Source organism: Molossus molossus, unplaced genomic scaffold (genome assembly GCF_014108415.1).
Source record: "Molossus molossus isolate mMolMol1 unplaced genomic scaffold, mMolMol1.p scaffold_m16_p_14, whole genome shotgun sequence".
NCBI lineage: Eukaryota > Metazoa > Chordata > Mammalia > Chiroptera > Molossidae > Molossus > Molossus molossus.
In genome coordinates this window covers 40089463-40103917 of record NW_023425349.1, presented here as the reverse complement: position 1 = coordinate 40103917, position 14455 = coordinate 40089463, and the positions used below count along the sequence as shown (strand labels likewise).

Here is a 14455-nt window from a genome sequence, read left to right as displayed (position 1 = left end):
TCTCTCGAATGTCCATGGCCCACTCATTCTGGTGACTGGGGTCCCCTAGTCTCCAGCCAGCTTCGCACACAGAGCTCCTAGGAAGACCAGTTCAGGGCAGAGGCCCTGAGGTAAGCAGCTCTATTTACCTGGCCGCACAAGAATCCTACACCAGCCACCTAAAATGACCACAAATTCCAAGATGACAGATGGGTAGCAAGTTTAAAAAGCAATCAGCCCAATTAGAACTAAAAATTTGTGGACTTCAAAATAACATTTTGAAAGAAAAAACAAATTCTATGCACTGGGAAGAAGATACAGGAATTTATAAGGCATCAGTGATCATGAAAATGGCAGAGGTATTTTTTGGTGTTTTTGTTTTTGTTTTTTTACAAGAAACCAAAATCTCAACCAGGAAATCCAAGAAAAACAAGCAACTCTCTAAGAAAGTCATGATCCAACTAAGATGTGGCAAAACATGGAGCTGGTGGTGCATTAAGGGAATTCATTTAACCATGAGGTTGGGAACCTTCTCTTTTGAGAAGCATAGGGCTAATATCAAGAGAGAAAGAAACGCAATTCCAGCTCATGCTACCTCCCTTCTTGACTCTGCAGTGAGAATAAAAGAAATGCTCGTTACTGCCTTTCAACTCTCAGAGTTAACCTAAAAACAAAATTTTTGAAAAATTCTGAGTGATAATAAAACGGATGTAAATGCTATCAGTATGGGCAATAGAAAGCTAGAAGATATGATCAGCAGAAGAAGGGAAAGAGACAGAACGAGGAAGTCATGTGTATAGACCAGAGGTTGATGCTGTAAGAATGCAGGGTTAACTACTGAAAATCTAAGGCCATGCCATTGTTGCTTGGAATAAAAAATAAATATAAGTGTTCACACCGGGGGGGGGGGGGGGGGGGGGGTGGTGACAGAAAAAGCCTGCATAAACAATCTTTGGTTGAAGGTAGGTCAATGACTTTCTCCAACTATAGTGTTCATTTCTGTTTAAGCTTCTGTTCCGGGAATGCTGAAATAATTGCATGATTATGTCTACGGAACAGTAGTCCAACAGGAAGTATCCCTGTAAGTGAAAAGGTGCTTCTTACCATTGATAAATCATAAATTTGTTTTTTTAAGGCAGCCACGTCTTCTTTTTGACATACATGTTTTGATTGTTCTTCTAGCTGAAAGAGCAAAGGAAAGTTTTGTGTTTACAGACTTACTCAGAATTGATCCAGTTAAGTTTAGGAATACCCTTGCACACAGAAATGGGAATTCTAGAAGTCTTCAATTTTCAAACATTATTCAACTTTGTAAGTCATTAAACTACATATAATCCATAAGAATTTAAAATTTTGTTTAAAATAATTTGAACTTTTGAAAAAAGAGTTTTATTGCTTAATACATTTTCTCTGGAACAATTAGAAAGCCCTTCCTGGAAACGATTTAACTCTTAAGCAATCCAATCCCTGCTTTCTCGTTACACTGCACATTAGTCTGGACCTCTATATTCACCTAGGACTTCATCTGCCCTTAACACTTCCTATCCTGTATCATAATCATTTGTGAGTGTTTGTTCAAGACTTCACATCTGGTGCCAAACTCCAACACGTACTTATGAGTGCTCTGTCCTGCTGGAGACTAAGATTTTTAAGAACAGAGTGAGTGTCATTTTCACCTATGTTTTCTTCACAGTGATTTCAGGAAATTCTCATCAAATGACTGAAATTAATAATGTTTCAGTGTGATGTGAAGGTAGAGATGGGTGCACACAAAACCATATAAGTACGTACATGAGCTTTGCTTGCTGGTTGACTCATTAGTATTTCCAGGCTCTATTGAATCAGGAGCATCTATAACATGGACAACAAAAGTGTCCTCCATACCAACAGTGTACACCCCGTGGGAAATGTGAGCATTTGCAGGTGTCTATTAATTGAATATTTATGCACTGATCATAATGCATGCCTTATTCCCTAACGTCTAAGTCAAAGTCTAAGTACTCTGACCCTTGACTTTCTTCATGCTGCCAAATGGCATCCTCTGAAGGTTTTCACACAACTATTTCATGACCACACACGGCAGATTGCAACCAAGAAAGCCACTAACTTCAAGATGCATGTCAACTCCAGAGAAGAAAAACTACTGGCAAAATGAGTTTCTCAGAATCAATGGCATAAGGTAGTAGCAGCTATAACAACTTTGCAAACTCTTCTATAGTTCTTTACAGCCTTTAACATGCTCCCAACATAAATCATCCTCTTGCAGAATAACTCTCTCAAGCAAGTAGGACATCGGGTACAAATGAAGAAGCACCAACTGTGCAGCAAAGGCGACTCCATTGCTTGTGAGCTGTGCAACTTTGCATAAGTTATTTAACCTCTCTGGAACTTCATGTCTCATCTGTAAAAGTAGGACATTTATACCTACTTTTTAAAAAAAGTTTAATCCCTGGCCGGTTTGGCTCAGCGGTTGGAGCGTCGGCCTGCGGTCCGGAGGGACCCGGGTTCGGTTCCCGCTAAGGGCACGTACCTCGGTTGCAGTTTGTCCCCAGCCCTGGTTGGTCGTGCGGGTGGCAGCCACTCGATGTGTCCCTTCACATCGATGTTTCTCTCTCTCTCTCTCCCTTCCTCTCTCTCCCTCCCACTCTATCTGTACAAAAAAGTGGAAAAATATCCTCGGGTGAGGATTAAAAAAAATAAATAAAAAATAAAATTAAAAAAAAATAAGAAAAGTTTAAGATTTAGAATTTTTAAATTATGAAAAAGTGCTTAATAAAGTCAATAAAATATAAGTTTTTACAGTTAGGCAGGACAGTATATTATTAATCACATTTTACGAATGAGAATATAAAGACTGGAAAGATGAAGCCAGTGGTCCCAGGTGTCACAGGCAGGCACTGACAGTCTCCACGAGGACTCAGGGCTCATCACTCCTGACTCTCACTGTTCAGTGCCTATTTATTTGGTCCTCATCATACACTGTCTCAGGGTGAAAACTCCTGTGTCTCTTCTCGCATACATTCTGTAAGTCTAAAGATCTGGGGAGACATGGAAATAAGGACAACAACTAGAAGAATCTGTGACTCTGGCGTAAATAAGGGATTGATCCATCCCAATTCTGTAATACAAACATCACATGTACCGTCTAATGACCTCTGGAAATGAGATAAAAGGCTGACATTGATAATAATTTTCCAAGAATACTATGAGAATTCTTAATAATTCCAGAGGTTTAAATTGCAATAGCCCACAAAATACAAATCATCACATAAGCTCATTGTATGCTAACACTGGAAGGAGCATTCAAGGTTATCACATGAACAACCAGAGAAGCAAAGTGAGTTCCTAAATTCACAGTGCCACTTTCGGGGATGGTTCTTTTTTAAGTAGTCATTTTTCACGTTAGCCAAAATGTAAGCTATGGAGACCATCCAAGTGCAAGAAATGGGTTCAATACTATGCTGGAGTCAACTTGCCCGGTCAGGTGGGAGCCTGTCTTAAGCACCTGTTCCCAAGCTGTGTCTTCAGGGATGTCAACTTGGTAGCTTGAAATTGGTAATGGTGGGAGTATTTATACCATGGAAATTGGCGAATGCTACACATCTCTCCCTCCCCTGCCCCTAGAGCCAGAGCCCCTTGTTAAACACCTAGCAACACTCCAGTGAGTGAAACACACCCTACTCCTTAGGAACCAAAAAGAGCAAAGGCCAAAACCCATTCGCACCTTTGCTCCTACTTCAACAAGTTCTCTCCTACCTCTTACTGACCAGGGGTACCCGAGATCTGGAACTTCCAACACAGAGGGGAATATTAATTTCATTTCATTTCATAAATATTCAGTGACTACCTCCCATGTACCTCACAGTGGGGGGGGGGGGCAGACCTACAGGATCAGTGACCAGGAAAGACAGTACCACTGTCATGAGCAGACAGTCCACTGGACACGTGGGAACAGAGGGCACTTGGTTAGTAAAGACTGAAGAAAGAAAACTGGGGTTTGATGGACAACTGCTCAAGGGATCAGAAATACCAATTAGATCTGTGCTCAAGATAGGATGCCTTTGGAAGCATAGAAGGAAATCAGGTTCCTTAAACAAAAGTTTTGCCGCGGAGTTCAGTTTGAGATCTGATTCCATCAGCTGCTCCAAGGTGATTCCAAATGCTTAGTCCCTAATAAGCCAGTCACACTGACCCCTGGGGCTGGCCCTAAAAGCCCAGCTGCCACGTGCCTACCTTTTTCAGCTTCTTTATCGTCACCTGCAGATCTCCTACTTCCGTTTCATACTGACGTCTGAGGTCGCTGAGGGCTTCCTCAGCTTTGCGCTTTTCCTAAAAGGAAAGGAAAAAAAAATTGGTTGATTTAAATAGTTCTTCAAAATCCCAGAGGTGAGAAATCTCGTGCGTCAAACTAAGGCTGAGCCCAAGTCTCCTCCCACAGTTGGCGGAAGTCACCACGTGACTGTAGCTATATGGCCACTTCCGGAACGGAAACCCATTCTCAAGATGGGACAACAAAGGTCAGGTTGTTTTTCCAGCAGCACCTACAGCCGAGGCAGGGCAGAGCCAGGAAGCAAGCGAACGCCTACGGACGCCAGCACACAGGCCCTTCTCGCTCTGCTTTGCTGCCTCTCGGAGTTAACAGAACAAATGAAGGGGGGGGGGGGAAGAAAATGAAAGGTTTTTCCCAAAAATGGAACCTAACACTAGCTACTCAAAGAAATATGTATATTTTCCATTTCCAGTAAACCTTAATCACCCAAATATATTTTATAAGAAAAAACGTTAATTGCTTTTTCTATGGAAATCACTGAACATTCAACTTTCAACTATAAGAGTTCCTGTAATGATGAATTAAAGTATGTTCCATAGATCCTTTTATTTATAACTTATAGTCCATTATAAAACACCGGAGTTTGCAGAGAGAACTTGAATTTCGCTGTAATCTAGCTAGGAAGTGGGCAGTAAGCCTGGCCTGTGACACCTGAGCCACCCTCCCCCACAGAAGGCTGGCTCTGCCTTCCCCCCAGACTCCTTCAGCTCTCATGTCACCTCCTTGAAGAGGCCCTGGACCTCCAACCTGAACAGCCTCCTGTCCCCCTCACTGTCTACCACACACGCTATGTTTTTCTAAATATGTTTTTATTGATTTCTTAGAGAGAGAGGAAGGAAGAGAGATAAAAACATTGATGTGAGAGACTCTGCTTGGCTGCCTCCTGCACGCCCCCTACTGGGGATCGAGCCCACAACCTGGGCATGTGCCCTGACCGGGAATCGAACTGGGACCTCTCAGTCCACGGGACGACGTCAATCCACTGAGCCACACTGGCCAGGCACACACGCTGTTTCTTTACTGCACTTGTCACTGTTTGACATTATCAGCTTTGTTTATTTGACTCCTTATTTATTCTCTCTCTCTCTCTTTATCCTATCTACCACCCCAAACCACCACCACTAAAATGCCCTCAGTGGGAACCTGTGCGGGAGCCTGAACTTGCTGCACCGAGAGGACGTCTGGTGCCCAGCCCATGAAAGGTGCTCCACAGGCCTCACTGAATGAATGAATGAATGAATGAATGAATGAATGAATGCATCATGCCACACTCACGTCTTTCCGCGTCTTCTGTTCCACAGCCTGAATCCTCTGATCCATTTCCTCTTCCAACTCACTCAATTGCATGGCTGCCTTGTCCTGGGCTCTGAAAGTCAAGGGGGTGAGGCACAACTTTTCGTTATACTCTTGAACTTGTAACATGAAAACTTCAACCTAATCTATTTCAAGCCCTTTATTTTACAAATGAGGAGAAACACAGCATTTAAAATAATAATCACTGTGCCTTCCACATGATAAAATGTGGTTAGCAATTTGACCATTTGCGTTTAAGAGGAGAAGAAAATTAGATATTAAATAAATGGAATAGATTGGATACAATGGCATTAAATTAGATTGTGGCAAAGAACTGATAAAGAGGAAATCACTGGGAGGCTGTCAATAAATTCTGAAAATCCTTTATGCTGTCATAACTGAACGAGAACCCTGGGGAGGGGTGCGGGGACGAACTCCATAGCAAAGAGATGGTTAGATGTAATTTCGAAATTTCAAATGGACGGATCTCAACAATTGTTAGTAATCAGTTCCTCAAAATGATAAATGTAGATACAGTTACCCTTTAGAAAATATTTCATGTATTAATGTAATCAATGAATCACATTTTATGGAGGCAGAACATAATGATTTGCCAAAAAGTGAGAAATGGGAAAACTCTGCTGAGCAGAGCTCCAGGACAGCTTTACGTAGCATTGCTGACCACGGGACACCCGTCGCTCTACGATGCCTGAGGCCTCAGAGTGAGCCCTCAGTTATCCATTGTTCTCTCACAGCTGTACGTCCAGTTATCTTCCTCCACACACACGTCCTGCCTACTCAACTAGAGTGTGAGTGACATGAAAGTAGCCCTCGTGAGACTCAGAGTCAGTTCACTTGGGTCAATGACATGCTGTCAATAAAGAGTAGGGACCAGGCTCTGAGTAGAAAGCAGCCTCCTGTCCTCCAGGGTGATCGCGTCTGCTAGGCCATCCTACTCGCTCCCAACCTACTCCCTTGCAACGCAATTCGTTGGGGCATTAGTTTAATTTCTACCAAAAGTTCCAAACAAACAGCAAGGGGTGGAAGTCAAGTTCTGAGGGACTTTCTACCATTTTCTGCTCCTGTTTACTCCCTCCTCACCTTACAGCCTGCCCAAGGTTACCTTAACCTCATATGGAAAATCAGCGAGTTCTAGTCTGTTTATGAATTTGAACCCTAGGATTATGTGTCACCACAGCAACTATGGCTTGGGTTTGCTTATTTTTAGGGAACTCTGAAACTGTGAAGAGCTGTGCCCCAAATTTCTCCTTTGTGGTGACCAGTTTTTCCAGACATCCAGTCCCAAACACCCGGGTACCTGGTGCTGCTTGGGAATGTGTTCCTTCTGCTTTTCTCACTTCTGAGCAACTTCTATAGTTTTTTGGTGGTTTAGGCTATAATGACAGTGTTTGCCCCGGCAATTCCTAATTCCTGGTAAAACGCCTAGGGTATTGGAAATGTCCACTGTACCCTAGTCCAGGGCCCCCACCAGAACACTGGGAACCCATTCTTCAGGTGCAAATGCAGAGTAAAAAGACCCTCCCCCAACCAAAAAGCAGAGGTGAGGGTCCTTAGCTAGGAACGTAAGGACATGTTCACAGTGGTCATACAAACGCCTCAGTGAGGTCTCCGATAGCTGAGAGAGGGGCCTTAGGAGGCTCGGCACTCAGGACAGAGCCTGCCTTTGGGTCCCACCCAGAGAGCACGGAAGGGGGAGAAGCACAGCGTAACGTAGCACATGATGTACTCCACAGCAGACAGCAGCCGAGCCAGTAATGAGAACATAAAGAACGCCATCCCTTTTCTTCCTGATGGGTCTAAACGGCACTACCTTAGAAGTCATGGGGGCGCATGCACACGCACACGCGTGTTTTCCCCTGCATATCTTGGTGTGCATCTGTGTATGTGTACCTGTGTGTATACATGAGTTTGTCTATTTTAAAAGATACTCACTGGATGCTCTAAAAACTCACTGTGGCCCTGGCCGGTTTGGCTCAGCGGTTGGAGCGTCGGCCTGCGGTACAGAGAGACCCAGGTTCGGTTCCCGCTAAGGGCACGTACCTCGGTTGCAGTTTGTCCCCAGCCCTGGTTGGTCGTGCGGGTGGCAGCCACTCGATGTGTCCCTTCACATCGATGTTTCTCTCTCTCTCTCTTCCTCTCTCTCCCTCCCGCTCTATCTGAACAAAAAATGGAAAAATGTCCTCGGGTGAGGATAAAAAATAAATAAATAAATAAAAACTCACTGTGTGTGTCCGCTAGTCACCTCTCAAGGGAGGCGAATCTGGGCTTACGTATTTCCAGTTCTGACGACCATCCCACTGAAAGGCCCTAGCAAACCTGAGGCAAAGGATCGGCCTCAGGAAGTGAACGTGTTCCTTAGAAACCCCTGGGAACAGTTCGACTGGCGCACGACTCTGGGGCTATGAAAGTGGTCCTACTGAACATTCGCATTCTGAAACATTTCCTCTTCTACATTTTAACTCACTTCAGTTACTTCAGAGGGTCTGCTGGAGTGTTTCATCCTTGTGTTGAAGGAAAGAACAGAGACGGGGGGCAGCCCTGCATACCCCATGGAGATGGGGGCATCCTGTCAAAGGGCCGCTGACAGGACCGGAGGTGGCCGCGTGCTCGGAGCTGCTGGAGGAACACACAGCCACAAGCAGCCTCCGTGGGGCACACCAGGAACTGCCCGGTTTGGCTCAGCTGTTAGAGCAGCCAATGTGTCTCCCTCACATCGATGTTTCTTTCTCTCTCTCCCCCACCCCACTTCTACTCTATCTGAAGATAAATGGAAAAATATCCTCAGGTGAGAATTAAAAAAAAGAAAAGCCTTCTTTCCCAACACAGGCCAAAGGAGTGTGGTCCTTCCACGAAGCAGAGGCTGATATGCGGGGTCTTCTTTTGCACTGGGTGGCTGGTAAAACCAGTGAGAGAGCCTGTGAGCCCAGCCATGCCCTCCTCACTCAGGCTGTGTGACTAAGGGCCTGGCAGCTCGGAGGTTTTCATTCGGTCTGGGTGAGGAGGGCCAGAGAGAGGGAAAGCGCACTGCGAGCACCCAGCGGCGGTGGGCCCAGCATGAGGGCATCGCCCACCACGGCTTCTATTGAGTCTCAACCCCCTGAGGCGGTGAATGTTTGCAGCCTCATTCTGCTGCTGCAGAAGCTGAGACTCAGGGAGATTAAGGAACCTGCCCAAGGTCACCCGCCAGTCGGTGACCAGGCCAGGCTTCAAACGGAGCCCCACCTGTCTCTCTGGATGAAAAGTTCCCCATATGTTTCAAGTGGCTAGATAGAAGATAACAAATCCCTCCGGAGTGTTCTGTATGGAATCACGGCCTTGAAGGATTTAAATGGCGGGATCCCAGTGACCAGCTGACGGACTGCTGACTGACCCTATGAAGTACTGCTGACCAACTTCCCTCGTGCTGGCTTAGTTCAGCAGGCTCCAGATCCCCGCGGATCAGGAAGTCCTCCGCTCTACCGCGTGGTGATGCCGCTCAGCCCGTGTGACCCCAGGTCAGAGAGCCGGGTCACGGCCCCATGTGCCATGGAGAAAGGGAGAACTTCATACCTCTTCACCGCAATGGCCAGGCTTTCCATTTCCGTGCTCTGAAGTCTGATCTCGCGGATGAAGTTCTTTATAACGTGTTCGTACGGCTGAACCAGTCTCGGCTCCACGAGGTTGATGTTTTGATACAAGGTACTAACTTGCTCTTCCCTTCAAAAAAGAATGAAAATAAACCAATGAAAAATAAAAAGGCACATTTTCAGAATACGTTTACAAAGGAGACCCATGAGTAAAGAACCAAGGAAGAAACACAGCAATAACTATGCCCTCGTATGCGGGGACTAGTCAGAGATGTTGTCAATTATTCTCCACGTGGTTTTCTTTTAACAATGGAACAGCAACCTTGTTGTTTTCCCAGTGACTGAGGTATGACTAACAATGCAGACGGTGTGGAGTCGGGTTTTACAATGGGATGATTTGGCATTAGAAGGTGGAGGCCTGTGGGGCAGTGGAAATGCATGCGAAGGCATCGAAAGGGATGGATTTTTGTTGTCACTGCTGGGTTTTCTCTACTAGAAAGGTAACTAGACTCGTAGACAAAAAGTTAGGTAACACTGAAACAATTACTTAATTCTATGCTCCACCAATCCCTAGGAAGGATGTGTTTTAGACTTTATGCTCATAAGAATACTAAACCTATTATTTCATGGTCAGTTGGAATTACGTCATATAAATGCATATTTAGATATGTGTTTATATGTGACAATCTTCATACTCACTACTTAATAACTTTTATTAAAAGACAAATACTTCACAGTCATCCCCAAAGAAAAGCTAATGAGGCGGGCAGCGGGAGCGGCGTCCGGGAGCTGACGCACTGCGTGGATCCAGTCTGGACGATGCACACCACCGTGGACTTGGCTGCCCTGGCAGCACCGGGGCTCCCCGCCAACACCCCAAGCTGCTCTCAGCCGGCGAGCATAGTGTCCTCCTGGGACAGCGGACTCCCACAGAGCCCATGCCGTCTGACCTTCCTTCTCTCACCCCACAGAGAACCGTGCTTGCTCATGGTTAACACGAGCTGTGACTGTGCTGTGACTACAGCCACACTTTTTTAAAAGAAGGAACATGTATGTCAGTTGGAAATAAAAAAGCCAGGAATTTAGATAACAGGCCTGAGAGGAAAACTTGCCACAATATCAACATTGTAGAATTCAACCTATTTTCATGAGCCTGGAACTGTGTGGGAGAGCTACAAGCACGGGGATGCTAACCTCTTTTACACACAGCATTCTTTAAAAATCGTCTGCAGGACTTGGATAATTCTTTCAGTCAGTGACCTACTGCTGTAATTTTACAGTTACTCCCCTAACAATGTGACGAGTCCTCAGTCTCTTGCCCTTGACACAGACAGACTGCTTATCTAGGTCTAGTAAAACTTCTGGGCAGGCCATTATAGGAACCGGGACACCTGAGAGCATGTCACAGCCATCGATGGTGCCAGCACCAAAGAAGACCACTCAGAACCCTGAGCCCAGAATCTACGCCCATCCCCTTGATCACAACATCGGGGCTCCTGCCCTGTCACTCTGCTGAAGGCAGCCTGTTCCAATGCTAGGGGGCACAAGGAAGGCGACAATAATCCCAGGCCTCCGTGACCAAAAGGCTGAGCATACAACCACCTCCCAGTTGGGACAGATGGCACCACTACATATAAGATTAATGATTATAATAAAAATATTTCTGTTTAGTGAGTGCTCACTATATACAAGGTATTATGCTATGCAATTTGTATGCGTATCTCTTTGAATACTCACAATAACCCTATAAAGCACTTTTATAAACCCATTTTGCAGATCGGGCAGAGCTAACTGCCTATTATGAGATGAACTGTATCCACCCCAAATTCCTATGCTGAAGTCCTAACACCAGTACTCAGAATGTGGAGAGGTCATTAGGAAGGGCCCTAATCCAATGTGACTAGCATCCTTATAAGAGAAGAAAATTTGGGCACAGACGTGCACAGAGTAAAGACCACGTGCAAACACAGGACGACGGTCATCTACAAGCCAAGGGAGAGGCCTCAGAAGAAACAACCCAGCCAACACCTTGATCTGACTTCAATTATGAGAAAATAACTTTCTGTGGTTTAAGCCACCTAGTCTGGTATTTGTTACCAGAACCGCCTAGGCAACCATAGCAGACAGTGGAAGTGCCCAAGGTCACACAGTGACTGGGTGGCAGAACTGGGATCCACACTCAGTCTGCTCCTGGAGACCACGTGGTCAGCCATTGCATTACACTGATTCCCAATTGTGTTAAACATCTGAACCTTGGCAGAAAAAATGGGATTGGAAATCAATCCACAGAAGTATAAAACATTGCAAAACATGAGGAATATATTAACCCGGAAGCTTAGCTAAGCATGGCCCCAAGGTGTGTCCATATAGCTATAAACTCCCCAGTTGGCTCGTCAATAAACTGTTCGATCTGTGCAGAGGTTAAATGTGATTCAAAGGAACTGCTCCAGTGAAATATTATTAATAAACCCACAGGAGTAAGTCACTTTCTTTGATGATAGAAGACACACAGCTGCCATCATCCCTCCCACCACAGCTTAGTATAAATAACAGTTGCAATATTGAGCCATATTTATTAAGAGCAGTTTTTCAAAAATCTCCACTCTAAGATTGTCCCATGTAATTCCAATCACAACAGGATCGTTAACTTCTTGGCCTTTTGTCATTTACTGACCACCAGCAGGATAAAAAGCATAAAAACGTTCTCATTAACAGGAACCTGCCCGTCAGGAGCCTTCACTGAAAGTCCTTGCTTATTGGCCAACTGCACAGCAATAAATGTTCAGAAGTCGATGTCTCCATAGACTTCCTGACTCCCTGAAAATTTCGAAAATAAGAAAGAAACATAATAATTGGATATTCCCTTTGGTCCTTTGCAGATCCTGGCATTACACAGAGTTTCAGAAACAGTTTACAGTGACGTGTACACACAGATTAATAATATAAAATATCTGCCACTAGCATAAAATGTGTTACATGGTTAACAGTTGTGCCAGAAGTGACCTGGATACTCCTCTACCCTGTTTCTTATTACTGGGCACATAAGGAGAACTGACTTCCCAGAACCAACCCACCTCCTCCCCAAGGTAGGTTGGAGTCATGTGACTAGCTCTGGCCAATAGAATGGGAGCAGAAATGGTGTGTTGCCATTTTCATGCTTGGCCCTTATGATCCTTTGTAAGATCCTCGGCTCATTCAATCTCATTCACTCATTGATTCTTTCTGTCTCTTTCTCCCCCTCCTCCTTTCCCTCTCCTCCTCCTCCCTCTCTCCCCCTCTCTCTACCCTCCCTTTGTCTTTCTCTCTCTCCCTCTCTCCCCTCTCCTCTCTGCCCCCTCTTTCTCTCTCCCGCATCCTCATAGCTGAAGTGAAGAACTTCAACATGGCAAAGCCGAGGGATGGCACATGCTAGGGTCCCTGAACCCCCACATTGAGGGGAACTGCTTGCAGGGGCAGCCTGAGCACACAGGTCTGCCTGACACGTGAGAAAACTGAAGTCTGTACTTTATAAGCCACTAAGACTTGGAAGTTCTGTTACAGTCACCTTGAACTTAGAAAGTTGGCATTTGAGCTTCCTAATTTGTTTTTTTGTTTTTTACCATGTTCTTCCAGCCTAAATTACTTCCTTGATAGCTTCATGTGAACTAGGTAATAAAACTCCTCTGACCAGGTAAGCCTTTCCCACCACCGCCTATTCTCTTTCAAGGGAACAAAAGACCATTCTGAAGCACTCAGATACTGACGGACATCCCTTTAGCACCTGCTACCGCAGTCCAGCGGTGATTTCAGCATTCACCTCTACTGTTTACTTAATCCTCGTGACAACCTATAAAGCAATGATCACTGGTTTCCTATTTACCACGGAGGAAACTGAGGCAGAGAGAGGTAAGTGTCATCAGGGAGCAGAGCCAGGAATTCCAGCTCAGCCCATCTGGCTCCAGAGGCCAGCTCCCCAGGGACGAACTAGCTCTTCAGGCCAAAAGCAAATACTGAACTGGTCTTCAGGGGTCCCAAGTGGGTGGCTCTATTTAAGAAAATTTGTTGTACTGAGATTTTTTTTTTAAATTACTTTGCAGGAGGATATGTATTATTGTCACAAAAACCGTCCACATCACAAAGGGACTCCTTTAGAGAATAAAGGCACCGCAAAGATTAAGATGAGGTAATCTTACAAAACCTGGCTTACCTAAAGCTATTTGGGAAAAGCCCTATTGCAAACAATGAAGCACCCCCCCCACACACACACCCCCCTCATCTGCCTGTGTGCTTCATTCCGTCTGTATCTGTGAAACTAGAAAGCCATCTGGATTATGCGAACAGACTGCAACCTAGGCACTTGGAGATTTCCACAGCTGACAGAACAAAACAAAAGAATACTTGATCATAGCCAGATAACACCTGGCCCCTCGATGTAAGATTTAAATGCCGTGCCCTGTACAGGCTGCTTAACACTTGCAGATTCTTCAGCTCAGCAGACGTGGAGCCATTACTTGGTGCTAAGATGATCTTTCGTTCCACTCCTGGGAGTGTAGTCGCCACCCGTTCCGGGTCCCAGCTCCTGTCGTCACAGGTGAACAAGCAGAGGCTGCTCAGTGCTGCACACACAGCTCGCCTATCCCCATGTGGCACACGTGAGTCTGAGAGGGGTGCTGGCAATGATGAGCACTTTGAATTTCAGTTCCAGGCCTCATCTAAGGCAATTCATTATTCTTGAATTCACACATAACATGTGGACCTGTTCACAGGTGTACTTGACAAGTACCAGGTAAAGATCGAGGGTCAAATCATGTGCATTAGTTGGCCAAGACAAAAAACAGTCACTACTTCTGAGCAGAGAGAGCCAGTAACACTAAAAATGATCTAACTTAAGTCTAAAGAAGAAGGCTCAAACGAAAGGTATTCAGAGAAAAACGCACTCTGAATTACCAACACATTTTAGATGTTTACAATCTGAGCCTATTTACTCATCTTCTTGCTTCATAAATTACAAGATAATTTGTGTGAAAGATTGTAGTGAAAGCTAATTACTAATGAAAACCCCACAACTTAAAAATTTTAAGCAATCCCTGAGAAATAAGCATTTTAAATTGTAAACAGTCCTATTGAAGCTGAAAGGGATATTACATGAACTTACAAGAAAATCGGGTATGCTTGAGCTGTGTAAAAAAATTTAAAAATTCACACATACGATTAGCATTTTACTTAGAAGAACATATGTGTGTGTATGCATGCATGTGTGTTCATGTATTTTTCATGTAGTCAGGCT

General features: G+C 44.8%; 1 protein-coding gene across 1 annotated transcript in view; it reads right to left on the bottom strand.

Moving 5' to 3' along the window:
* RASEF (RAS and EF-hand domain containing) overlaps positions 1–14455 on the bottom strand; it is a 64247-nt gene that overhangs the window by 24516 nt on the left and 25276 nt on the right. Inside the window, exons 2-5 of the mRNA XM_036261880.1 lie at positions 9173–9319; positions 5585–5675; positions 4213–4308; positions 1084–1161 (exon numbers count right to left, since the gene is read on the bottom strand). Coding sequence (XP_036117773.1) covers positions 1084–1161; positions 4213–4308; positions 5585–5675; positions 9173–9319 — 412 coding nt within the window. The remainder of the gene's footprint in view (positions 1–1083; positions 1162–4212; positions 4309–5584; positions 5676–9172; positions 9320–14455) is intronic.